Source organism: Scyliorhinus canicula, chromosome 10 (assembly GCF_902713615.1).
Source record: "Scyliorhinus canicula chromosome 10, sScyCan1.1, whole genome shotgun sequence".
Lineage (NCBI taxonomy): Eukaryota > Metazoa > Chordata > Chondrichthyes > Carcharhiniformes > Scyliorhinidae > Scyliorhinus > Scyliorhinus canicula.
In genome coordinates this window covers 158,371,555-158,399,454 of record NC_052155.1, presented here as the reverse complement: position 1 = coordinate 158,399,454, position 27,900 = coordinate 158,371,555, and the positions used below count along the sequence as shown (strand labels likewise).

At 44.5% G+C, this 27,900-nt stretch overlaps 1 protein-coding gene across 2 annotated transcripts in view; it reads right to left on the bottom strand.

Moving 5' to 3' along the window:
• lrp12 (low density lipoprotein receptor-related protein 12) overlaps positions 1 to 26,020 on the bottom strand; it is a 52,768-nt gene extending 26,748 nt beyond the window's left edge. The window contains exons 1-4 of one of the 2 annotated variants that reach the window (XM_038809987.1): positions 25,774 to 26,020; positions 17,770 to 17,833; positions 11,292 to 11,427; positions 3,507 to 3,709 (exon numbers count right to left, since the gene is read on the bottom strand). In XM_038809987.1, the coding sequence (XP_038665915.1) occupies positions 3,507 to 3,709; positions 11,292 to 11,427; positions 17,770 to 17,833; positions 25,774 to 25,869 (499 nt within the window). In that variant the 5' untranslated portion in view covers positions 25,870 to 26,020. Of the gene's footprint in view, positions 1 to 3,506; positions 3,710 to 11,291; positions 11,428 to 17,769; positions 17,834 to 25,766 lie in introns of both variants that reach the window. The other variant, XM_038809986.1, reaches the window with a different exon arrangement.
• Between the last annotated feature and the right edge of the window lie 1,880 nt (positions 26,021 to 27,900).

Genomic DNA, 27,900 nt, shown 5'->3' with positions numbered 1-27,900 from the left:
CTTTATAAATTTTCTGATGGCAGGCACACCTCACCTTCCTACAGCAGAACAGCATTGCTTCTTCCTCCCATGACTTGTGTATCCAAGGGACAAGACAGCCTGCCAGCTTTATGGTCATAATCAATTCAATTGCTATTACTAGCAGCCAAGAAATACACAAGAATAGCCCATTAGAGGTTTTCTCACTTTTCCCTCCATCGGGTCACGAAGGTCAATGTCTGCCATAGTGCGCTGGCCCTCCAATTGAGAGTGTCACTGGACATTGTGAGTTGCACTCTTCTTAAATTTTAGTACAAAGATACTGCAAGTGGTCAGGGCTGCAGATCTACAGTTCCGCTATTTGTTAAAATCTTAGTGACAACAAAATAATATGGAAATAAAACATAAGGGAGTTTCTTTATAAATGTTATCAGTGAAAAGGCATTGTATTTGGCCAGCAATGAGTGCATGGAGGCTTGGGCAACATGGAAGTGGGGGTTCCACAAGACCAGAGATATAAGAGCAGAATTAGGCCATTCCCCCATCGAGTCTGCTCTGTCATTCAATCATAGCTGATATGTTTCTCATCCCCATTCTCCTACCTTTGCCTTGTAACCCCTGGTCCCCTTATTAATCAAGAACCTATCTATCGCAGTCTTAAAGATGCTCAGTGACTTGGCCTTCACAGCCAATAGCAAATTGGCATTCAAAAATGAGTATAAGCTTATCTGTTCATTCATCCATTTTTTGTTTTATAAATTTAGAGAACCCAATTTATTTTTCCCAATTAAGGGGCAATTTAGTGTGGCGAGTTTACCTACCGTGCACATCTTTAGGATTGTTGGGGTAAGACCCACACAGGCACAGGGAGAATGTGCTAAATGCCACATGGACAGTGACCCGGAGTCAGGATCGAATCAGGGCCCTTGGCGCTGTGAGGCAGCAGCGCTAACCACTGCACCACTGTGCCGCCCCTCATTCATCTAACATGATACATATAATTAATAAATAAATTAAATATACAATACTAGATGAGAAGCAACAATTATTTTGACACAAATAGTAAATTAAGGAAGTCTTTCCATAGAGTAGTGCTATGCTAGTTATATATGAGTTTTTACAGGTGGTAAAAAGCAGTGAATGATTTAATATTGCAATAATTATAAAACGGAGGGTAAGAAAGTATATAGCTGAAGGCGGTAGTTAGGTTGAAAAAGCAGGATAAAAATAGCACCTTAACCGTCAAAACAGGATCTCTGTTTAGGAATGGCAGCAGGAGGCGTGGTGGCAACAAATAATTCATTCCTATGAGTTTGAAATGGGTTTCTTTGATATTTAGTTTCGGGTACTTGCAACCATTGATTCAAAATGTTATTATTTTTCTTTCCCTGTCCCTAGTCTTTCCTTCTTTACTCTCCGATGGGCTTCCCTGTGGTCTAAATTAACTCAAATCAATAAGCTAGTGCCCAAAGCCCTCAAAATTCTCATGAAAGATCATCACCTTAAAATACAAACTATTTCTGTCGGCACAGATGCTGTCAGGCCTGTGGAGTGTTTCCAGCGCTTAGCTTTTATTTTAGATTTCCAGCATCGGCAGTATTTCGCTTTTGTTTTTGTAGCCTTCAACTGTTATTCACTCTTCGTCAAATAGGTTACATACCCACAACTTCAAGTAAATTAGACTTATTTATCTGGCGAAATAAAGCGATCATTTTTGCATTCATCAGTTTCATTCTGGAGGACAGCATCAATCTCATTTTGAAAGAATGATGCGTATGAGTGTTAACCGACTTCAGCTAAGTAGCTGCTTTCAGTATACCTACATTATCAGTGGCAATGTATTCAGATGCTTCACAGATTGATCCCAGAATTAAATTTCGTGTTCGACAGGGACAATTTTTCAACCAGTTTGTTTTCTGGAAAATGAATTCCACTTTTCTCTTTCTTTCATGTCACAAACAGAGGAGCAAATGCATCCTCCAGGTTGCAACAGTTTTATTACGTTTAACACTAGCTTGAGCTCAGCATTGCCAACAGAATTGAACGACTGAGACAGAATCCTTACGTGTAGAAAAAATGCATTACCCGGATGCTGTACATCAAATTTGTCACAAGCTATTTGTTACTGCAAAACATAATCAAAAGTCGAAGACTGTGCAGAATAGTTAAATTACATGGGTAGTAGAAAAATAAGACCTTCAACTTATGTCTGTGTCAGGAGAGGAGAATGGGTCTTTATCACAGTCGAGATTTTGAGTGTATGATTTTGACTATTGAGGTGAGTGCAAAGAAGAGCTGAGGAATTCTCAGGACGTTTTCACATCAAAGACTCCATTGAAAAGGAAAGCACATCAAACTAAGGGCAACCTACTGACACAGATGGGAAATTGGTTCAAAGGTAGAAGACAGAAATGGACATGTCCTACAATTGACAAGATGTGATTAGTGGTATCCTCACGGATCTATACTTGGGACTCACAATTTCACTACTAATGAAGGACTTAAGATTGAGAGCTTTAGATCCAACTTTGCTGACTACACAAAGTGAGCACAGCTAATAATATAGATGGTAGCAGAAAGTAGCACAGGAACATTGACAGTTTGAGTGAATGGGCAAAACTGTGAAAGATGGAGTTTAATGTGGTGAAATGTGAGGTCATCCATATACCCAGGACAGATCAGAGTATTTGTTTTAAAACGTATTCATGGGATGTGGGCTCCTTTGGCTAGGCCAGCATTTACTGCCCATCACAAATTGCCCTTTAGAAGGTGGTGGTGAGCTGCCTTCTTGAACCGCTGCAGTCCAAATGGTGTAGGTACACCCACAGTGCTGTTATGGAGGGACCTCCGAGATTTTGACCAGTGAAGAACAGCAATATATTTCCCAGTCGGTTGGTATTTGGCTTGGAGGGAAACTTGCAGGTGCTAGTGTTCCAATTGCATCTGCTACCCTTGTCCTTTTGGATAGTAGTGTTTGTTGCTTTTGAAGATGCTGTCTAACGAGCCTTGGTGAGTTCCTGCATTGGCGAGACTGTATTTATAAATAGTGAGAAGCTAAGAAGTGAGGAGCAGAGTAATTTAAGGATCCAATCCGACAGGAATCACAAACTGCTAGTGGACAGGGACAAAAAAATAATTTTAAAGGCTAATGAAATGTTGGCCTTTTTCATAAGGGTATAGAGAACCAATCACAGGAGAGTTACCAAATAAAATATGACACTGAACCACATTAGGAAAAACAGGACAGGCGAGGGAGGTTTTCAGAAGTGTCTTAAAGGAGGAAATAGAGCTAGAGAGGTTTAGGAAGGGAATTGCAAAGCCTAGGGTCTCAGCAGTTGAAGGCATGGCCTCCTAGTGATGCAGCGATTAAAATTAGGGATGCACAAGAATCCAAAGCTAGAGGAATAGAGATCTCAGAGCACAGGAGGGCTGAAAGAGGTTAAAGAGATAAGGAGGGGCAGTAGAAAAGAAAAAACAAATTATCTTTGTATTCCACTTTTTAAAAAATACACCAATTCTATACATACCTGTGACGTAAGAGAGCCGGAATCCTTTTCCAGTGTACCTGTCATCTGAATGAAACTTAATCCAGACGTGGTCTTTTGCAGATATGTAAGGTGCTGGAATGGCAGAACCACACACCCGAGTTCCCTCCGCACTTTTGTATGTTCCTATAGTTAGCCAGTCTGAACTGCACCAAGCAGAGTTCTGGATATCAAAATCCTGAAAGCTAAAGGCAAAAAAGGGTAATAGCTCTCAACTTTCACAGCAAAACAAAAAATCCATCATGATACATCCAGTTGCCATATTGTCAGAGGTGATGCCTTTCTGATGAGTAGCTAAACAGAAGGTTAATGGACAGCCAACAAAAGATACCATGGCATTATGCAAAGAGCAGAAAACTGTCTCATCTGCAAAATATAGATCATCTGGTTCATTCATTTCCTTTCCGTTTGTGGGGTCTTACTTTGCACTAATTAGCTATCACAGTTGTTACATAACAAGTGACTTCACTTGTTAAGCAATCTATTTTTGTTATTAAAAACGCTTTAGACCTTCCCAAGGGCATTAAGCTCTTGGATCTGAATTTTACACTCCCTCTGGCGGGTTTGTCAGTGGCGGTGGTGATGATGAGTGCAAAATTCCTTGGATGGGCTTCCTGCCCAGCTCAATCTCAATGCAATTTACGCAGGGCAGCTGAAGCCTCAGACAGGCCGCCCACCCATGCCCCAGTTGAGGTCCTTAAGTAGCAAATTATTGCCCACTTAAGGGTCGTTCCTGCCCAGCCTAAATTTTACGGGTGGGGGAAGCCCAAAACAATCGTGTTCAAGCCTCAGCAGGACTGGGGTTGATGCCCGCCCCCACCTTCACCCTTAAGGTCCAGTAACCACAGGACCTCCTTCCCCCACCCTCTGCCCGATACCCTCATCTTCCATTGTCCGCTTCCCTCAGGGCTCCCCTGTCCATCCCGCCTCGAGACCCCCAAGACTCACCCCTCCCTGGAATGCCATGATTTAGACGCTGGAGACTGCTGCAGAGACTAGAGAGCTGGCAGCTTTCTAAGGTGAGACTTCCTCCTGAGCGAGGGGCAGAAGTCCTGCCTGCAGCCAATTAACTCTTGTTAAACTGTGAAATGACTGCAGGGCAGACAGCATCGGTGGGGATGATGTCCCCGCTGACAGGACAGGAAACCCTCCCACCCTAAAAATCCTGACCTATGTAAAGATAAGTTCTTATCGAGATTTCTTCTTTTCCTTTGAAGTCTTTCTGAACAGCAGCTGCAGCTACTGTTGGAGCTCACTCCCCAATCAGGTGCTTTGAGATATTTTTCCACAAAGCTCAGAATCAAAGTATTCTTGCTGTCTCTTTTCCCCTTTAGTCACATATATTGCAATTCAGTAGGTACAGAGTCTCAGAAAATAGTTTGAATTTAAAACTGTAACACGTCAAAGATATATTCAAAAGTTTGAATTTTCATATTTGTTTCAACATGCACAGATCAGCCCGGTATGGCATTAATGTTAAGTATTTGTATGAAATACAGACTTCAGGAAATGTCAAATTGGGACATTATCCTAGATTTTGATAAAAGAAAAATACCGCAGGTGCTGGAAATCTGAAATAAAAATAGAAAATGCTGGAAAAACTCAGCAGATCTGGCAGCAGCTGTGGAGGGAAAAACAGAGTTAACTTCTTCAGAGATGAAGAGTCACATGGATCCAAAACCTGTTGAGTTTTTCCAGCAATTTCTGTTTTTATTTCAGGTTTTGAGTTGCTTTCAAGGCCTCAACCATTTGCAGCATTTAAAAAATTAATTCATGGGGTTTCGGCATTGCTGGCTAGACCAGTATTTTTGCCCATCCCTAACTGCCCTTAAGGCAATGGTGAGCTGCCTACTTGAACCGCTGCAATTCATCTGGTGCAGTAGGTCCACCCACAGTGCAATTCGGGGGATGAGCTCCAGGATTTTGACCCAGTGACACTGAAGGAAAGACAATATATTTCCATGTCAGGATGGTGAGCGACTTGGAGGAGAATTTCCAGGTGGTGGTGTTACCCATGTGCCTGCTGTCCTTGTCCTTCGAGATGGTAGTGGTCACTAATTTGGAAGGTACTGCCCAAGGTGTCTTGGCGAGTTCCTGCTACATAGATAATTCCATTCAGCTATAGACAGGTTGGATTTCAGCTCCTTTTGGCATTTTCATTGTGTAAAGGTGCAAAATAACTTTAAACAAGTCGTAAATTAATTTGACAACTTATTTAAAAGAAAGCGAAACTCCCCCCATAAAACAAAATTCAGTACAATGCTGTACAGATTTGATACTAAATGTTGACAATTTTTCTATTAATCATAGCCATTCCAGAAGAGATGGTATGGCTTTAAAGGGAGTTGCAATCCTTTAAGAAAGTTTTTATGCACAAATGGTCTCATGTAGTTGTATGACTGTGCTGGAGCCCATTTGTTTGATAGAAGAGAATTTGCTTAGGCTCAATACTGAAGAGTGCACTTCAATGAGGAACGGAAGTTAGACAAGGAGAAGGGTTTAGGTGGCACACAGACAACAATTAAATTTCAAGACTAAAGTTTGTTCCTTTTTCATACTCTTTCCTTGTAGAATAATAGTGGAAGGATGTGCAGACTGATGAAGTCCAATTTGCAGGGATGGGGAGTGGGGGAGCAGTGAGGTCTATTTGTTGTATCAATTGAGGTTAAGTACATAGAGGTGAAGGGCTTTGATTGGCTTGCTACTCGAGTCATACGCACATGTAAAGAGACACTTGATGACAGGAGTAGAGTGGAGTCAGGAGATGTATATCTGTACTGTTTCACCTTGTGAATAAATCTATTCCAAGTAAATGGCTCGGGTTTCCGCCTACAACAACTGGCTAGCAGGAGTACATAACAAGGTCAGTGACTTCCCCCATTGCAACTGTCCTTACAAGATGCTAAGGCAGAATTCAGCATGCCATTCTCCTCTTGCCAAGTTCAGTCTGAGGCAGGATGCTAACATTAATATAAAGGTTTACTTTACACACACACTGAGGAAAATGGTCTGCGTCCCTTCTTCTTCTTGTGCTCTTCACCTGCCATCAAAACATTCACTATACTTGACTTTGTGCTCCACACTTTTCCGACCACAGACGTAACCAATTTGCTCAAATCTATGAATAGTTCTAGGTTGTAAATGGAAAGGGTACAAGCTGATCCAACCCTTCCGTTTTCCTACCCCACTCAATTATTTTTTCCACTGTGAAACTGCTTTCTCACTGAGCATCCCATCTGAGATTCAAAACGCAGATGTAAAGAAAATATCTCTTTCCACCCCAATGAAAAATGAATAGAAGTGGGCTGAAGGAAATGTTACCAGGTTGAGGGGTGTAATTTTCTATCATAATTACCTCATTGGGGCCTCACGGTAGCATGGTGGTTAGCATCAATGCTTCACAGCTCCAGGGTCCCAGGTACGATTCCCGGCTGGGTCACTGTCTGTGTGGAGTCTGCACGTCCTCCCCGTGTGTGCGTGGGTTTCCTCCGGGTGCTCCGGTTTCCTCCCACAGTCCAAAGATGTGCGGGTTAGGTGGATTGGCCATGCTAAATTGTCCGTAGTGTAAGGTTAATGGGGGGATTGTTGGGTTACGGGTTATGTGGGTTTAAGTAGGGTGATCATTGCTCGGCACAACATCGAGGGCCGAAGGGCCTGTTCTGTGCTGTACTGTTCTATGTTCTATGTTCTATAAACTGCAGGGCTTAATTTAGCAACAACGCAGTTCAATCAGCTCTGGTTTGTTTAATATTACGTCAATTTAATTCATAGTTGCTCGACATTCACAACCATGTCAAATTTTGAAATGGAATGCAATACTGCAATGCAAACAGATCCTCAACCAATGCAGAGCAAAAACATACAACTCCTCAGCCTATATTTAGATCTGCTCTTCCAACAGTTTATTCAATTCCTGCCAGTGTAATCTGTGGGTAGAATCACAGATGGAAATCAAAAGCTGAAGGAGGACTTCCCTTTCTTTTCACCACCCCACTCCATTGATCATATAAACACTGCAGTTGGCAGTACAGAGGCCTGATCTAACCTTACAAGAAAGGAAGGATTTCTTACTGTTTAAAATTTGATTCACTTGAATTGCCACCTGAACTCTTAAAAGAGCATTTTCTGCAAGTCTTTCGACTTGAATAAATCTGTCTGACTTCTACAGGAGACATAGTCATGCTGCGGAATTCAAAAGCAGCATTATACCACACAGCACGAGATTAAGCATTTCCATCATTTGAAAATATAGCAGCTTCCGTATATTGCTGGATAATACCTCTCCTGTAGCAGAATCTGAACGATACAGATTTGTGGGGCATTTACAGCAGTGAATCAAAACTCTCACCCAACACATTAGAAAGAAAAGTAGCCCAATCAAATAGTAATGAATGAAAATATATGGAATTAGACATCATTTGTATAGACTTTTACCACATACAAAATGGCCTGATGTCCCAGCACGTTTATCCAGTGAGAAGCTGAGCTACACAGACAAGAAAGGTCCCGCATCCAATTGCTGGTCGGTGCGAGTTAGTTGATCAAAATGAGGACAGTAGTACGAATGTTGACAACTGGCCCTGTGTCTCCGGGTTATAGGACAGGAAAGAAAGGACAACAGCTCGCCTCCCACTCTACATAAAATCCTTCAGCATAAAAGGAGAACATTCAGCCCAGCTTCTGCCAGCCCTTAAAAGAGCTATCCAATGAATCCTATTATGTTGCTCTTTCCCAATAGTTCTCAATTTCTTTTCCCCTTTAAGTACTGATGGAATTTCCTTTTGGAAATTACTATTGGAACTGCTTCTGCCACCCTTTAATGCAGTGTATTCCAAATTATAACTTGCGACACTAAAAAAAATGTATCTCCCCTCTGCTTCTTTTGCCAGTTACCTCTAATGTGTGTTGTCTAGTTACTAACCCACCTGCCAATGAAAAGAGTTCCACCAGATGTATTCCTTTATTTTGAACATATCTATTATATCTCCCCTTCATCTTCTCTGAACTAAAGGGAATAACTCTAGCTTATACAGTCTCACTTTATAAGATTTAGCATATCTGACAATTCATGCTGGAAGTGCACATGTTGAGTTGAGTTGAGTTGGGACAGTATGATGAATATTAGAAATTGTCTTCGTTCATAGTTTTTATTTTTGTAGTAATATTTTTAAAACCTAGATTAAAATGCTTACAGACGGTATTCTCTGAGCCCGCGCCGGGGGGGGGGGGGGGCGCGAGATTCCCACCACGCCACCGGGCCGCCGATTCTCCGGCGACCGGAAAATTGGCGGCAGTCGTGCCCGCGCGGTCGCTGCGGCGCCAGTCGGGGTGCGCTGAAATAGGCCCCTACAGCGATTCTCCACGGGCGACGGGCCGAACTCCCGCCAACGTGGTTCAAACCCGTGGTTCGACCAATGGCCGCTGTGGACGTCCTGGTGAGTGGACGGGGGGGGGGCTGACTCCCGGGGGGACCTCCATTGGGCCAGAGGCCCACGGTCGGGGACTACCGATGGGCAGGCGGCCGCGATCTGGAGGGGGCCTACCTCCTTCCGCACGGACCCACTGTTCGGACCCGACATGTTGCTCCGCGCCAGCGCGGAGGCAGCAACCACGCACATGCACCGGTGTGGAGACGGCCGTGGCGTGCATGCGCGGACCCGCGCCGGCTGTGACGCAGACCCACGCCGGCCGTGTAGGGCAGCTCGGCGCCGGAGCAATGCACATCACTCCGGCGCCGTGCTAGCCCCCTAGAAACCAGAGAATTGCTGGGCCATGAGGCCTGTTGACGCCGGCGTACATCACTCCGGTGTTTACGCTGGCGTCAACATTTGGCTGGGATTTCTGGAACCTCGGACAGTATGTCTGCTAGAAGTGTAATCAGTGATTTTTGCAGGGTAAGTGTATTTTTAATAGATATGAAAAGCCACTTTACCTATTTGAAGATAGAGAGCTACGGTAATGTTGAAACAGTTTGAGTCTGGCCAAACAAATCAAGGCACATCTTGTAGCAAGAGACAAAAGAATTGTGTGTGCTTTAAGTGCAGCTGATGTAGCTAATTGAAGGGGCCAGGTCTGTCTGGACAAAAAGAGCTTTTTCCAAGGATTCTTAAGTTGAGTCTTTTCAGCTTGGTCCTAAAAATGGTTTCTTTCTACAAGGACTCTTCACCAAGATAAGAAATTAAAACATGGTTGTTAACTTTATACATAAGTGGTGTTTGAAATATATGGGCTGCTTAATTGTAATGTTTCAGGAAGCAAGCCAAGGTGTTGTAACTGTTAAATATACAGCTATTTTTAAAACATTTTTTTGCTGATGTGCTTAATTCTCTGTTCAAATTAAAGTTTGTTTTTAACATAAAAGCTGTCTACTGGTCATTGCTATCACTCCTGTGGTGCAGTAACATTTCCCCATCAGTTTTACCAAATGCAAATAGTTGGGTTCTCGTCCAGGATCTTAACCAAAATTGGGGTTCCGATCTCAACCCATAACAACAGGACAAAGCTCAACATAGTGACAACTCCATCTGGCCAAATAACATGAGAGTTGATCATTAGTGGTGCGTCAGAGATCCTTTTCCGAACTCTGTTTCTCATTTCATAAGTGACTGGAGATGTGTTAGTTAAAACAGTATATAAATGTGATACAGTTCACAAAATGACATCATGGCAACGGATGAGAATCAGCTTGTTCAAATTCTGTTGGACTTGAGTGGCATCTGCAGTTTAAGTCAGATTATGTAAAGGGATGAGATTTTGCAAAAGGAACCTGCATATTGACTCACTTGAAGTATATTGAAGGCAGAGCAGGAGACACATTTAGAATATTAATGTGAGGTTACTCACGCCATCAATCAGTGATCAAGACTGCAAATAAAATGTTGGGCCCCAGAAAAGATATAAATCAAGAGATGATTTTTAAATTGTACAAGAGTGGACAAGACTATGTTTGGAGCATTTTGTCTAATTTAGTTTCCAACTTAGTATAATTGCCATGCGAAGGATCTGCTTCTTTGTAATCCTCTCATACTTCTCAGCACTGGCTATAAAAGCCCTCTATTATTTCCTTCAAGTTGCTCTTTATTTTGAGCACAAACACTGAATTTTGGGTAATGAGGGTGAAGTTTAAAACCAACCGTTAACCTGTTCTCAGCCAATGGCGGCAAACATTAATAATAATCTGTATTGTCACAAGTAGGCTTACATTAACATTGCAATGAAGTTACTGTGAAAATCCCCTAGTCGCCACATTCCGGCACCTGTTCGGGTACACAGAGGGAGAATTCAAATTACCTAACAGGACGTTTTTCGGGACTTGTGGGACAAAACTGAAGCACCTGGAGGAAACTCACGCAGACGCTGGGAGAACCTGCAGACTCCACACAGACAGTGACCCAAGCCAGGAATCAAACCTGGGACCCTGGAGTTGTGAAGTAACAGGGCTACTGTGCTGCCCTCAGCAGAAGTCACTGCACTGCTAACAGAAACACAAATGATTTCTCCTTCCTAGCATCAAGTCACTGATTTAATTCCAATTAGATTAGCTTCAACGCAATCACAGTTGAGATTTACCAACGCAAGGCCAGGGGTTTGAACCCAAGACGCTCCTGGCCAGATTAATAACACACCATATATTCAACAACCATCGGGGACATCCATTATAGTGTTTTGTTTCCAGCCAAAAGCTTCGGCAAAATATTTGATCCTGAATTTATGCCGGGTATTCCACATAATGAGAGAGATTATTTGTTCCGAATTGCTCATGCTTACCTGATGGTGATGACTTCCTCCCGATCAGCCTGGATGTGCCAGCTACAGTTAACTCTAGTTTGATAGTTAAAAGGCCAACCTGGACTTGTAATTATTCCACTTGGTGCCCTGAGCTGTTCTGGTGCATTGCCACAAGCTGAGAGAAGGAGAAGTTGGACAATTAGAATTAATGCAGCTAACGCTGCAGTGCAACTTTGTCTGAATAGAAATATTACTGCAGTAATAATAAAATAACTGATTTCCATGTTAAGTTTGAAAGTTACATACTCCAATCACAAACAAGAATCTTTAACTTAAATGAAGCCAGTTGATATAAAAGTCGATTGGTAAAAAGAATTAAAGATATAAAAGCAAATTACTGCGGATGCTAGAATCTGAAACAAAAGAGAAAATGCTGTAAAATCTCAGCCGGTCTGGCAGCATCCGTAGGGAGAGAAAAGAGCTAACGTTTCGAGTCCAATGACTCTGTCAAAGCTTTAAAGAATAAAAGATACGGTGGCCATTGAACAGTGAAAAACATTTAAACAAAAACTCAAAAAGACAGACCCATTTGTGGCTCCCAGGGGAAGTTAAGGATATTTATTGTATCAAAAAAGGTTGCAAAGACTGAAGATTAGGAATGTTTAGAAACAGCAAAGTGCTATCAAAAGTTAATAAAAAGGGAAAACAGAGAATATGGGGAAAACTAGCCAGGAATATAAAAATAGATCATAAGAGCTTTTCTAAATATGTTATCATGGGGAATGAGGGAATCACGGAGACAGTGAACAAATATTTGTGTCTGTCTTTGCAGTGGAAGACACAAGTTTCACACCAGAAATAGAGGGTAACTTAGATGCTACAAAGTGAGGTAATTAATATCAGCAGAGATAAAGGACTGGAGAAACCGGAGGGGATAAAATCCAATAAACCCCAAAACCTGATTGCCTAATGTACATCCCAGAATTGTAAAAGAGATAGCTACAGACGCTCTGGCAATGATTTTCCAAAATTTCCAAGAGTCTGGAGCAGATCCAGCAGGTTAGAAGTGAGCAAACGTGACACCGTTATTCAAAATATGAGAGAGAAAACAGTGAACTACAAGCCAGTTAGCCCAACGCCAATTGTCAAGAAAGTGCTGGAAACTCGGAATGAAATCTCAACCATAGAACCCCTACAATGCAGAAGGAGGCCATTTGGTGAATTGAGTCTGTACTGCCCACCCGAAAGAGCACCCCACCTAGGCCCATTCCCCACAACTCCACCTAACCTGCACGTCTCTGGACACTAAAGAGCAATTTTAGCATGGCCAATCCACCTAACCTGCACATCTTTGGACTGTGGGAGTAAGGCGGAGCACCCGGAGGAAACCCACGCAGATACGGGGAGAAAGTGCAACCTCCATACAGTCACCCACGGCCGGAATTGAATCCGGGTCCTTGGAGCTGTGAGGCAGCAGTGTGTCACCCTGATGCACTCAGAAAACCATAGTATGATCAGACAAAGTCAACATTTATTTTATAAAAGAGAAATTCTGTTTCAGATGTTTATTTGAGAATTTTGAGAATGTAACTTGGACAAAGGCGGCCAGTAGAAATGGCATACTTGGATTTCCACTCGATCAGATTGGACACAAAGGTTAATAGACAAGATAAGGGCTCATTGAGTTGGGATGATATATTGGCACAGATAGAGGGTTGGTTTATGAACAGGAAGCAAAGAATGGGCATAAATGCAGCATTCTCAGGTTGGAAGGTTGTGCCGCAAGGACCAGTGGTGGGATCTCAGCTATTTGCAATGATTAGACAGACAGACAGTAATGTATCTAGGTCTGGTACGGTACAAAGCTCGGTGGAAAGCTAAGCTTTGGGGAGGACACAGAGGCTGCAAAGAAATATAGACAAGTTCAGTGAGTGGGCAACAAGGTAGCAGATGGAGCTTAATGTGGTTATTCACTTTGGTCTTAAGAATAGTAAAGCAGAACATTTTAGAAAAGGTGTAAAACTTGTAAATGTTGATGTTCATAGAAGCTTGGGTTTACTCATACAAGGAATGTAAAAGATTCGCATGCAGATATAGCAAGCAGTAAGGACGGCAAATGTCACGTTGGTCTGTATGGCAAGGGGATTTGCATACATGAATAAAGAAGTCTCATTGCAATTGTACAGGGAAATGGTGAGAACACACCTGGAGTACAGTGTTCAGCTTTGATCTCCATATTTAATGAAGGATATACTTGCATTGGAGGCAGTACAAACTTTCCTAGAATGTTACCCGAGACGAGAGATGTGTTCTAGGTCGAGAAACTGAGCAAATTGGATCTATACTCCACTGGAGGTTAAAAGAATGAAAGGTGATCTCATGAAAACATGCAAGATGCTTGACGGGATACACACTCTAAGGTTGCTTCCACTGACTGGGGAATGCACATCTTCATGATAAGGGGCCAGTTATTTAGGACAGAGTGGAGGAAAAGTTTCTTCACTCAAAGTGTACACATCATTGGAATTTTCTACCTGAGAGTGTTGTGGATTCTCCATCGTTGACTATATGTTTTTTTCTTTACTCTTTAACGGAATGTGGGTGTCGCTAGCAAGGCCAGCATTTGTTGCCTACCCCTAACTGACCTGGAACCAAGTGGGCTTGCTAGGCCATTTCAGAAGGAAATGAATAGTCAACCACATTAACGTGGATCTGGAATCATATGTATACCAGGCCAGGTAAGGATGGCCGATTTCCTCCCGTAAAAGGATTAAAGATTTCCTTCATTAAAAGAGATAACTGAAACAGATGGGTTCTACAATAAATTGATAATAGTTTCATGGTCACCATTACGAAGACTAGCTTTCAATTCCAGAGGTCATTAATTGAATTTAAGTACCACCAGTTATTGTGCTGAGATTTGAATCCATGTCCTCCAGTGATATTACCACAGCACCACCGTTTCCTAAAGGCTAGGACAGACAAATATTTGGCCTCTCACAGAATCAAGGAATAAGGGGAGCAAGAGATAACGTAGAGCTGATGCCCAATGTCAGCCATGATCATAATGAATGGCAGAGCAGGCTCGACTGGTCGTGTGGTCTACTTCAGCTTCTGTCTCATATTCAGTAATGTTAATGCCATTGATGTCAAAATGGACGGTTGATTAAATTCTCTTTTGTTGTAAACGATCATTGCCTGGCACTTGTGTTACACAAATATTACGCCACTCATCAGCCCAGGCTTAAATGTTGTCCAAAGTCTTGGTACATATGGGCATGGTCTGCTTCGGTAGCTGAAAAATTGTGAACGGTACAGAACACTGCAAGGTCAGTGAACATCCCAGTTTCTGGCTTTCCGGGAGGTCCTTGTTGAAGCAGCTGAGGAACTCCAGCAGCAATGTTCTGAGGCTGAGATTATTGGACACAACAACCACAACCATGGTCAAAGGTCATTAAAACCCCCCCCCCCAACCCCCCAGCCAGAGTACATGCTGTGCCCATGTTACCCTTTGTACCTCTTCCAAGTGGTGTTCAACATGGAGGAGTACTGATTCATCACCTGAGAGAGGGCAGGAGGGGTTAATTGCTGGAGGTTTTCTTGCCCACTTTTGACCTTAAGTCATGAAAATTCATGGGGTCCAGAGGCAATGTTGAGCACTCCCAGGGCAACTGTGGTGCTGCTGCTGCTGCCTTTGCTAGATCTGCTTTGCCAGTGGGATTGAACATACCCAAGGATGGTGATGGAGGAGTCTGGGCCATTGGCTGCAAGATATTATTCAGTGAGCATGACTATGCCTATGAGTATGCCAGGCTGTTGCTGTTGTTTCACTAGTCTATCAGACGGCTCTCCTAATTTTGGCACAAGACCCTAGAGTTAATAAGGCGGGCTTACTGCAGGGTTGACTGGGCACAATGTACTGGTGTCTTTTCCAGTACCTGGGTCGATATCAAGTGTTTTATCCAGTTTCAATTCTTTATTGATTTTTCTGTAGTGATTTGGTACAACAGATTGGCTTGCTGGACCATTTCAGAGGGCAGTTAAGAGTCAACTAAATGGCAGTGGGTCTGGAGTCATATGTAGGCCAGGCCAAGCATGAATGGCAGATCTCCACTGCTGAAGGACATTCATGAATCAGATAGGTGTTATGACAATCTAATAGTATCATGATCACCATTACGGAGACTAGTTTTTTTTCAATTTATTTAAAAAAAAATTTAAAGTACCCAATTCATTTTTTTCCAATTGAGGGGAAATTTAGCATGGCCAATCCACATACATGCACATCTTTGGGTTTGTGGGGGCGAGACCCACGCAGACACAGGGAGAATGTGCAAACTCCACACAGACAGTGACCCGTAACAGAGATCGAACCTGGGTCCTCGGCACCATGAGACAGCAGTGCTAACCACTGCGCCACCGTGCTGCCTGAAACTAGATTTTAATTCCAGATTTTATTCATCAATTGAATTTAATTCCACCAGTTGCCATGGTGGGATTTGGACCCAGTCCCCAAAGCTTTAGCCGAGGCCTTCTGAATTGCTAGTCCAATATCATTACCGTCACCATTGTCCCTAGATGCCAAAGTTTCAAAGATTTCAGCCTAAGACTGCGATCAGGCAGGAGAACGTGGTTTCTAAGGAGGATATGGCGTTTGTGCCAGGATGGTCTTCTCAATGTTTATCTATAAGAAATTATAGCTCATCCAAGACTGGATGTCAGCCAAGGGCTTTGAGCATATGGAGACTGGGATGCAATCAAAGTGGTGGGAAATAGATAAGTATAACAGTTGCCTCCGTGTGTGGTAATAGCACAAGGTTGCTGCATTCATGCGAGGAAGGGAAGATCCTTGTGGGTTACCATGATGATGGTGCAGGGTTTCAAAGCTTCTGTTACAATGACTGGATAGGCAAAGGTACACCAAGCGACGGCTGTCCTCCCAAACTGGACAGTGAAGAAGTTGGAGGAAGATGGGTGATTAGTTAAAAATCAGGGTTTTACAGAATCCAAGGGAGATACTGCACCATGGTGAAAATCACTGTGATTTATATAGAATCTACAGCATGTGGTTATTTTTATTTGGAAGAAATAAAGAGTCCCCTCACTGCACTCTTTCCCTGAATCGCAGGTCTATCAATGGCACGGACTGACAGGCTGCGAAGTGAATGGATATCCTGGCACACTGAGCAGCTGGCTTTCTGAAGGCCACAGATGGGCAAGAAAAGTGCATTTTAAGCAGCTACAAGCCAAATTGGGATTGCTGCTGGCATATAACCATCCCTCATTAAGTGTTTTCTTCATGTTTATGGTTAATGCTGGATAAAGAGATTCCCTAATTAGACTCTAATTAATAATCTTGTTTTGGGGTGGCAAGGTGGTGCAGTGGCTAGCAATGCTGCCTCGCGGCGCCGAAGACCCGTGTTGATCCCGGCCCCGGGTCACTGTCCGTGCGGAATTTGCACATTCTCCCCGTGTCTGCATGGGTCTCACCCCAACAACCCAAAGACGTGCAGGGTAGGTGGATTGGCCAAGCTAAATTGCCCCTTAATTGGAAACATTTAAAAAAAATTTAAATAATGTTGTTTTGCTATCAACATTTTGGTCTCACTTTAGTTTCATGCTGAACAGTGTGGAACTTGATGCAATTATTGCTAGCATCAAGAGACTGTCCAAAAACATTAAACTTTACAATTGCTGTCTCAGTCGGGAAAAGTCTGTTAGTTTCTCCAGTTGATATTCTACTTTAAAATATCGCAACAATAAATTCTAATGTTTTTCTTTCGTGATCTAAACTAGATTTAGGGCCACAATAAAATCAAGAACCTTGCACATGGTGGGGATTTTTAAAAAGGCACTGGAAACCTGTTCTTGGGCAGGTAACAAGAGAATAAAAATGGTTCCAGCATAATGAAACATAATCATCAGCATCTTATGCATTAGGACCATCGAAACACCTTGGTAAAGCTTGTTTGAATGGACTTACTGATACCTAAAGCACTTGGGTCATGTGAATTAAATAAAGCACTATTTATAATGAGTGCGGCTTCAGATGGCATCTGGAATATCAATTAATTGCATCAATGCAGGGTAAAATAATTTAGTAGATAAACTCACAGGACACTGTTGTGGATGAGCCTAATGCATCTTCCTCAATGAATATGCCGAAGGAACATAGTGAGATGATTACTCCACCAATCTTACTCTGATCTAATAACTCACTACATAAACTGCACTGTATTTGCACTTATTTATAGCATACATACTGAATGTACTGACTCTCCACTGCCAAAAATAAAATGATGTCTTAATCAACGTATTCTCATATATCAGCTTCTACGTCAACTACTGACTTCCTTTAACATCGGTGCAGCCCAGCAAACACAACACTCTTGGAAAACTGCCGAATGAAATTGCAGTTGAAATCCTTGAAGCCTAGACGAGAAAGACATCAACCCCTTACCCAGTGTCAGCCCTCTCCCTTGTACAATCACTCATTTGAAAAATAATAGAAATATACCAGCTGAGATCTGTGAAATTTGCGCATTTCCTGAACCATACTTTCCTCCTAGAACGCTGTCCCCTGAAACAAAAGTAAAAAAGAATAAGTTCAGCACATCAAGAATAACTTCAATAAGCAAACTTTATTTATTTCATCCATGGAAAAAAAATACATTTTGCAAAGGAACTCAAAATATGCGGGTATTTGGTTGCTATCCAAAGAAAGTTACGAATTGCATCACCAGAAATAACTTGAAATCAAAACATCTTAGCAGGAAATGATGACCAGTTACAGCATTCTAACTATGCAGTGTATGGCCAATTTTACATCTGGTGGTGGTGAGGCAGCCAAAGAATAACTGATCATTGCAAATCGTGTGACCAGCTGCGATTATTTCTGCTAAATTTAAAATTATACAAAGAGCAATGCTTTACAACCACAAAACCAATACAAAACAGGACATTTCCTCTCATGTCGGCAGCGTGACAGGGAATGCTGCTGAAAACACGAGAGCTCAAGCAAGGTCTCAGAATAACACAAATAACACAATTTGTTTATTTTTTAAACAGTGCAGTAGGCCATTTAACCCATCGTGTCTGCACAGGCTCTCTGAAGGAGCAATTAGTGCCATTCTCCCATCTTCTTCCCATAACCCTGCACATTGTTCCTTTTCAAATCCAATTCCCTTTTTAATGCCGCAATTAAACCTACCTCCATTCTCAGGCAGTGCATTCCGGGCCATACATAAAACGCCACAGGCCCTCCGCACTTAGGCTCAGAAACGGTGAATCCAGTCCACTATCTTCAAAAATTCCCTACTAGTGGAAACAGTTTCTCCCCATCTACTCTGCCCAGACCGCTCATGATTTTAAGATTATCAAATCCCCACTCAGCTTTCTCTCCCCTCAAGGAAAACAGTCCTAACTTCTCCAATCTAGTTTCATAACTGGTTCCAGGGATGAAGAACTTCATTTTCACAAATCATTTTCTTCACACTCCCCAATGGCTTCACCTTTTTCCTTCCTGAAGTGAAGCGAGAACTGGATGCATTATGCCAGCTTAGGCCAAACCAGTAACTTATACAAGTTCAGCATATCAATTAAGTTTAGGATACCGTGTGTGCTTTATTAACTCCTCTCAACCGGTCCTGCCACCTTCAATGACTTATGCATATGTGCACCCAGGTCCCTCAGATCCTGCACCGGCTTTAAAGTTATTTTATACTATCTCCTCATGTCCTTCCTACAAAAATTAATCATTTCACATTTCTCTGTATTGACCTTCATCTGCTGACTGTCCACCCATTCTGCCAACTTGTCTATGCCCTTTTGACATTCTACACTGTTTTCTTCACAGTTTACAATACTTACAAGTTTTATATTGTCTGAAAACTTTGAAATTGTGACCTGTACACGGAGGTCTAGGTTATTAATATATATCAAGAGAGGAACTGCTGCCCAAGAGGGGAAGAGGAAGAACATCAGGGCTATAGTAGTAGGGGATTCAATTGTAAGGGGAACAGATGGGCATTTTTGTTATCTCCCTGGAGCCAGGGTCAGGGATGTCACTGAACGGCTGCAGGTCATTCTGAAGGGAGGGGAGGGTAAACAGACAGCTATCGTGGTACATATTGGTACCAACGATAGAAATAGAAAAAGGGAACCCAGAAGGTAGTGCTCTCTGGATTACATCCGATGCCACATGCTAGTGAGTATAGAAATAGGAGGTTAGCCCAGATGAATGCATGGCTGGAGAAATGGCTGCAGGAGGGAGAGCTTTAGATTTCTGGGACATTGGGACCGTTTTGGGGGATGTTGGGACCTGTGCAAGGCTGACAGGTTGCACCTGAACCGAAATAGGACCAGTGTCCTTTCAGGGAGGTTTGCTAGTGCTATTAGAGAGGATTTAAACTGACTTGGCAGGGAGGTGGGATTTTGAGAGAAGATTCAGTAGGGGCTAGTTGCCAAAATTAGATGAGACGGGAAGTGAGTCAGGACAGCATAGAAGTTATGGGCCAGTAAAGTCACAAGGGAGCTTGGCAAGATTAGATGGTATTTATTTTAATGCACCGAGTCTGACGAACAAGACAGATGAGATTAGGGCGCAATATTAAACATGGAGGTATGATGTCATTGCTGTCACTGAGACATGGTTGAGAGAGGGGCAGGATTAGCAGCTCAATATTTCAGGATAGGATCTGGCAGCGAGACAGGACACTGTTGCAATTTTGATCAAGGAATCAATTACAGCAGGAGGGACAACAGCTTAGAAGACTCTTCAAAGGGTGGCACGGTAGCACAGTGGGTAGCACTGTTGCTTCACAACTCCAGGGTTCCAAGTTCGATTCCAGCTTGGGTCACTGACTGTGTGGAGTCTGCACGTTCTCCCTGTGTCTGCGTGGGTTTCCTCCGGGTGCTCCGGTTTCCTCCCACAAATCCCGAAAAACGTGCTGTTAGGTAATTTGGACATTCTGAATTCTCCCTCCGTGTACCTGTACAGGCGCCGGAATGTGGCGACTAGGGGCTTTTCACAGTAACTTCATTGCCGTGTTAATGTAAGCTTACTTGTGACAATAAAGATTATTATAAAATGAAACCATATGGATAGAACTTAAAAATCAAAAAGAAGCAATCACTTTCTGCCCCCCTAACAGACTGAGAGAAATAGAAGAGCAGATGTGTCGGCAAGTATCAGAGAAGTAATGATGGGAGAGAGGGTGTGTGGAAAGAGATTTAAATTTCCCTAACATTCACTGGTGTAGTCATAGTGTGAAAGGTTCAGAGGAAGCGGAATTCTTAAAACACATCCATGAGAACTTTAAACCAGCACGCAGAAGGTCCTGCAAGACAGGGGGCAGTCCTGGACTTGGGTAACAAAGCCAGGCAAATAACTGATGTATCAGTGGGGAAGCGTTTTGCAGACAGCGATGGTAAATGCTTCAATATTGTTATGGAAAAGGACAAGGATGGGCCTGAAATCAAAGTTCTAAACTTTAATAAGATCAGATATGATTTGGCCAGAGTGGATTGTGAGCAGACACTTTTAGGTAAATCCGTGACAGAACTGTGGGACACATTCAAGAAGGAAATAGGATGAGTACTGGGCCAACATGTTCCAACAAAGAAAAAGGGTGGGACCAACAAATCCAGTGAACCCTGGATATCAAGGAATATACAAAGAACAAAGAAGAGTACAGCACAAGAATAGGCCCTTCGGTTCTCCAAGCTTGTGTCGTCCATGCTGCCCATCTAACTAAAACTTTCTACACTTATGGGGTCGGTATCCCTCTATTCCCACCCTCTTCATGTATTTGCTCAAATGCCCCTTAAACATCACTATCGTACCTGCTTCCACCACCTCCCCTGCAGCAAGTTCCAGGCACCCACTACCCTCTGTGTAAAAACCTTTCTTTGCACATCTCCTCTAAACATTGCCCCTCACACCTTAAACTTATGTTCCCTAGTAAATGACTCTTCCACTCTTGGGGAAAAAAATTCTGACTATCCACTCTGTCCATGCCCCTCATAATTTTGTAGACCTCTATCAGGTCGCCCCTCAACCTCCGTCAGTCCAACGAGAACAAACTAAGTTTATCCAACCTCTCCTCACAGCTAATGCCTTCCATACCAGGCAACATCCTGGTAAACCTCTTCTGTTGCCTCTCCAAAACCTCCACATCCTCTGGTAATGTGGTGCCCAGAATTGAACACTATATTCCAAGTGTGGCATAAGGTTCTGTACAGCTACAGCATGACTTGCCAATTTTTATATTCAATGCCTCGGCCGATGAAGGCAAGTATCCATTATGCCTTCTTGATTACCTACCTGCATTGCCGCTTTCAGTGACCTGTGGACCTGTACACCCAGATCCCTCTGCATGTCAATACTTTAAAGGGTTCTGCCATTTACCGTACATGTCCCACTTGTATTAGTGGCCTGGTAACATTTTTAGTATAATGCCTGTCACAGTGTTAACTATATCTACCCTTCCCATTGTAACATTTTGGGATTTTGTAACCTGTGACAACTCACTCAGATCTGACTTGTATACTTCTGAATGAACTGCTATATATTCACAGTGCACCTGCAACCTACATGGTCACCAGGAGTAGAAATACATGGGCACACAGGAAGCCTAGTGACAGAGGTGTTGGAAGTCAGGGAATTAATGCTAAGCATATCCTCCATAACTAGCACACAGCCATGAGTACCCAAGAACAACCCATCTCAGCATCCTCCTAAGATTTCCAACATTCAATGCCAGCCTTCAGCTAATTCAATTCACTTCATGCTTTGTCAAAAAACTGCTGAGTATTCTGGATATGGCCAAGGCTATAGGCCCTGACAACATCGGAGCTGCAGTACTGAAGGCTTGTAGCTCCAGAAGCAGCAGTGTCTCTGACAAAGCTGTTCCAGTATAGCTACAATGCTTACATCTACCCAGCAAAGTGTAAAATTGTCCCAAGTATGCCCTGACCACTAAACAGGACAAATCCAATCCAGCCAATCACCACACCCATCAACCCAATCACTCTTAATCAATCATAATATGGAAGTATCGCCACTCTTACCAATGATCATGTTCAATTCTGCAAGGACACTCAGCTCCAGATCTCATTACGGATGCCAGAGGTAAGGTGGGAGTGACAGGTCTTGACATCAAGGTAGCATTTGACCCAGTATGACATTAAGGTGCCCTAGTACAGTTAAAGTCAATGGAGATCACAGAAGAAACTGTTTACTGAAAATGATTGTGGTGTTTGGAAGCCAATCAATTCAGTACCAGGGCAGTGCTGCAGGAGTTCCACAGGGCAATGATTTTGACCCATCTTCAGCTACTTCATCGGTGGCCTTGCATCCATGAAGGCCAGAAGTGGGAATGTTCATTGACAATTGTACACTGTTCAATGTCATTCTCAACTTCTCAAATACTGTAGCAGTTCATACCTACTTGCAGCTATACAATGTGGGCCAATAACGGGAAGTAACATTGTGACACACAATTGCAAAGCAAATACCATCTCCAACAAGAGCGATTCTAACCACCTCCTTTTCACATTCAATGGTGCTACCATCGCTGAAAGATCCACCAACTGCTGGGGGCTGGCAGTGACCATAAAGCGAAATGGACCAGCCATATAAATACTGTGCCTACAAGAGCAGGTCAAAGGCTGGATAACCTCTGGACAGCAAGTCGCTCCCAGACTTCCCAAAGCCTTTTCACCATCAAATTAGGACTGTGAATACCCGGAATGTTGTCAGAGCTACATTCATCACTAAGTTCAATTCCATTCAGGCCAAAGCAAAATACTCGATTGAAACCCCACTTGCCACCTTAAACATTAATTCCTGGTACACAGTGGCCATAGTATATACCAACGACAGGATTCACTGCAGCAACTTGCCAAGGCGTTTTTGACAGGACTTTCCAATCTCCTGACCTCTGCCACCGAGGACATCAAGGGCAGCAGGCACATAGGAACACTGGCAAGTTCCTCTCCAAGTTACACACAATATATTGTCATTCCTTCGTCACTGCTCAGTTTGAACTCCCCATCTAAAATCTCTACACCACATGGTCTACAGGATTCAAGAAGCCAATCACCACCATCAATCGGCAATTAAGGATGGGAAAGTAAATGCTGCCCTTGCCAGTGAACATAGAAGACAATGCTTGGCTGGTACACACATTAATTAAAGTCTTTGCCTAGAGTCTATTATGTGAAACACGTGTCATTTTCCTTCTATTTCAATAACATTGTCATTAACACATAGCATCACCCAGTACAAAAATCAGCAAGTCCTTTTAAAAATGTGATATTCTTAATTCCATTCCCTAGGTTAAAAGGCATAATATATAAAAAAAATAATTTCCCTCGAAATGCACAACACAATAAAATCCGAAGTGAGCATGGATATGGGCAGTCTCCTATGACATTTGCTAATGTATACAGAATTAGTGTGGAAATCTGCCGTGATTCATAACTCCTGGAAAATGAGTCAACATAAATAGTGAGGATGATGCACTCCACGTCAACTGTTTTTAGCAACAGAGTAAAACCTTTTGACTTCTAGCAGATTGCTTCAAGCTGCAATCTTCTAATCCTAATGAAAGGACAAGCAGATCACTTGGGTGCAATCTAACTAACCACCCCCCCTCCCCTATGACATTTCTTGCTGTACTTCATCTGCAGCCACTCCAACTGGGTCATCGTCTGTGGTTAAGTGCTCACTCAGCAAGATTAAAATGAAATCAGTCTGCAAAGAATCAAAATTTAAAACGGCTGCAAAGCAGGGTTTGGGTTTAGAAAACAATAGAAGCCTTGCTAACTAATTTCAACTGTGGAAACATTTACTGTAGTGAATATCTGCTCCAATTGTTAAATAGTTAGGTGAAAATTTTCTCAGCCTGAATATATTAGAACTTGGACTGAGCAGAACGATCACGTAGCAAAATATCAGTACCAATCAACTGCTAACATAATTTACGAGTAGCCCATTTGGTTGTTAAAATAAATTATCCCTGACAATGATGATTTCCTTTTATACGAGACCATACATTTCATTCAAAAACTGCAGTTGCTTAAGGATTTACAGAAAATGGTCCCAAAGTGCAAGACAAAGAGTTAAGAGACAATGGAATGAGATGAAAAGCTTGGTCAGAATTTGGACAAGGTTCATAGAGGGAGTCTGGTGTATGGGGTCCAAGTAATTCAACGTTATGGTGATCACATTGGAAACGCACAATATCAGATATTATGACATACCAAACAGCAATGTTATTATGCTTGAGAGAATGACAACCGTGAACATATAAAGTTCCTCTATTTCCAGGTGAATTATGAAAAACACTTAGCAGTAAAATTATAGGTGCTGTTAACTCATACTTAGGTTGTGTCAGGAGAAATGGCTTTGAGCCATACAACAGGATGGAGTTGCAGGCGGCTGCAAGACAATATCATTATTAATTTATGACAACTATTTAAACATATTGTCATATGTTAAACATAACATATTAAAGCATCCATAAACAGATTATTCATAAACTGCAATTGTACCAACATGTTAAATCTGCTCAGGAACAATACAAATCACAAAGCTTTCTCATTGTTATTGCAAGGATCACAAGTTACAAGCTTCTAATCAAGAAAACAGAATGATTCAAGCAGTTTGAATGAAAATTCTACACACTTTGTGCTTCTAGAGAATACGCGGTCCCTGGGTCAGGCAGGTAATTTAATATAATCCGGCACATAAAATGTTTCAATGTCCCAATGGAATAGTTTGATCTAAACTGCATATTAAATGAGGGCACACAATGGACAGACAAAACTAAGAAATTCCAACAGGAACAAACCTCAAAGAGAAAATACCGTATAAGTTTAATCGACATATTTTTTTTGGGGGGGGGGGGGGGGTTTAAGGGGAGACATGCACATCACCAGATGATGAAATACAGATTCACAACCCATGGCAGTTTCATGATCCGAAACTGCTTCTTAAGGGAGATATCAAGTGTAGGCTGTGTCCCCAATAATAGAAAACAAAAAGTAAGGAAGGTCATCTCAGACTAATCAAATAGTGCCTAGCATCTGCATATAGAGCAGGACTGGCAGAGAGACCTTGAAGCAAGTTAATAATAATTGTCAGCTGAGACGCGGGCATCTAGGCATAGGGAGGTGAGAAAACAGCAAGGGATTAAAATTAAAGACCATCTACTATTTGTACTTTTCACTATTGTCACATGAAATTACTGTATTTTTTCCCCCTCATTGAAAAACATCAGGAGGCTCCAATCTTTGAAAACTTCCCCCTTTATGTGCCAGTGTGTATGTTTACATGTTTGTGCAATCCCCCAGAATAGGGTTTACACTGAGCACAAAATAGAGTACCAAAGCCAAGAGACTGATCTGAGCAGCTGGTAAAATAACCCGGTTACAACAGCATCGGTGTCCCCTCCACAATGATCTCGCCGTCTCAATGAAAGATAATCAGATGAGAAGCTCAGCACTCACCGGTGAAGGTGAAGAGGAGAAGAAGGATGAGCGTTAATGTCCCAGTCCCCAGAGACGGGCAAGGGGAGAAGAGGATCCTCTGGCCGCGGCGGCTCAGGGCCATAACCAGGGGCCTGCAGACAAGGGAGAGCTTCACAACGGCGCGGCTCCCCTCCGCCCCCCGCACACACACAGCATCACCCCGGCCGGCCGGCCAGCCGCCAGCAACACCCTCCCTCCCGGCCCGCACAAAGGCACCGACTGCGGCTCCGCGCCGGGCCTCACCTCCCCCCCCCCGAACAGCGCACACAGCCCAGAGCCACAGCAGATCCGGCCGCCCCTCGCAGGAAACACTCCCCTCTCCCTCCTCCGCCGCCTCTCCTCAGGAAACACTCCCCCTCCTCCGCCTGCAACAGGCACGGGCGGGGTGAAATGTCAGCAGACAGAGAACGTCAGCACACAGACGGGGGGGGGGGGGGGGACACAGATGTCGGGGGGGGGGGGACACAGATGGGGGGGGGGGGGGGACACAGATGTGGGGTGGGGGCATGGGGGGGACACACAGATGGGGGGCAGATGGGGGTTGGGGGGGGACAGATGGGGGTTGGGGGGGGACAGATGGGGGTTGGGGGGGGACAGATGGGGGTTGGGGGGGGGGGACAGATGGGGGTTGGGGGGGGGGGACAGATGGGGGTTGGGGGGGGGACAGATGGGGGTTGGGGGGGGGACAGATGGGGGTTGGGGGGGGGACAGATGGGGGTTGGGGGGGACAGATGGGGGTTGGGGGGGGGACAGATGGGGGGTCGGGGAGAGATGGGGGTTGGGGACAGATGGGGGTTGGGGAGAGATGGGGGTTGGGGACGGACAGATGGGGGTTGGGGAGAGATGGGGGTTGGGGGGGGACAGATGGGGGTTGGGGGGGGGACAGATGGGGGTTGGGGGGGGGACAGATGGGGGTTGGGGGGGGACAGATGGGGGTTGGGGGGGGGACAGATGGGGGTTGGGGGGGACAGATGGGGGTTGGGGGGGGACAGATGGGGGTTGGGGGGGGGACAGATGGGGGGGGGGGGGGGACAGATGGGGGTTGGGGGGGACAGATGGGGGTTGGGGGGACAGATGGGGGTTGGGGGGACAGATGGGGGTGGGGGGGGACAGATGGGGGTTGGGGGGGGACAGATGGGGGTTGGGGGGGGACAGATGGGGGTTGGGGGGGACAGATGGGGGTTGGGGGGGACAGATGGGGGTTGGGGGGGGACAGATGGGGGTTGGGGGGGACAGATGGGGGTTGGGGGGGACAGATGGGGGTTGGTTGGGGGGGGACAGATGGGGGTTGGGGGGGGACAGATGGGGGTTGGGGGGCAGATGGGGGTTGGGGGGGCAGATGAGGGTTGGGGGGGCAGATGGTGGTTGGGGGGGCAGATGGGGGTTGGGGGGGGCAGATGGGGGTTGGGGGGGCAGATGGGGTTGGGGGGGCAGATGGGGGTTGGGGGGGCAGATGGGGGTTGGGGGGGGGCAGATGGGGGTGGGGGGACAGATGGGGGTGGGGGGACAGATGGGGGTGGGGGGACAGATGGGGGTTCGGGGGAACAGATGGGGGTTCGGGGGGACAGATGGGGGTTGGGGGGACAGATGGGGGTTGGGGGACAGATGGGGGTTGGGGGACAGATGGGGGTTGGGGGGCAGATGGGAGTTGAGGGGGACAGATGGGGTTGGGGGACAGATGGAGGTTGGGGGACAGATGGGGGTTGGGGGGACAGATGGGGGTTGGGGGCAAATGGGGGTTGGGGGGACAGATGGGGGTTTGGGGGGAACAGATGGGGGTTGGGGGACAGATGGGGGTTGGGGGGACAGATGGGGGTTCGGGGGGAACAGATGGGGGTTTGGGGGACAGATGGGAGTTGGGGGGCAGATGGGAGTTGGGGGGGCAGATGGGTGTTGGGGGGGGATAGATGGGGTTGGGGGGGTAGATGGGGTTGGGGGGGACAGATGGGGTTGGGGGAGAGATGGGGGTTGGGGGACAGATGGGGGTTGGGGGACAGATGGAGATTGGGGGGGACAGATGGGGGTTGGGGGGCGGATGGGGTTGGGGGGAGAGATGGGGGTTGGGGGACAGATGGGTGTTGGGGGACAGATGGGGGTTGGGGGGGACAGATGG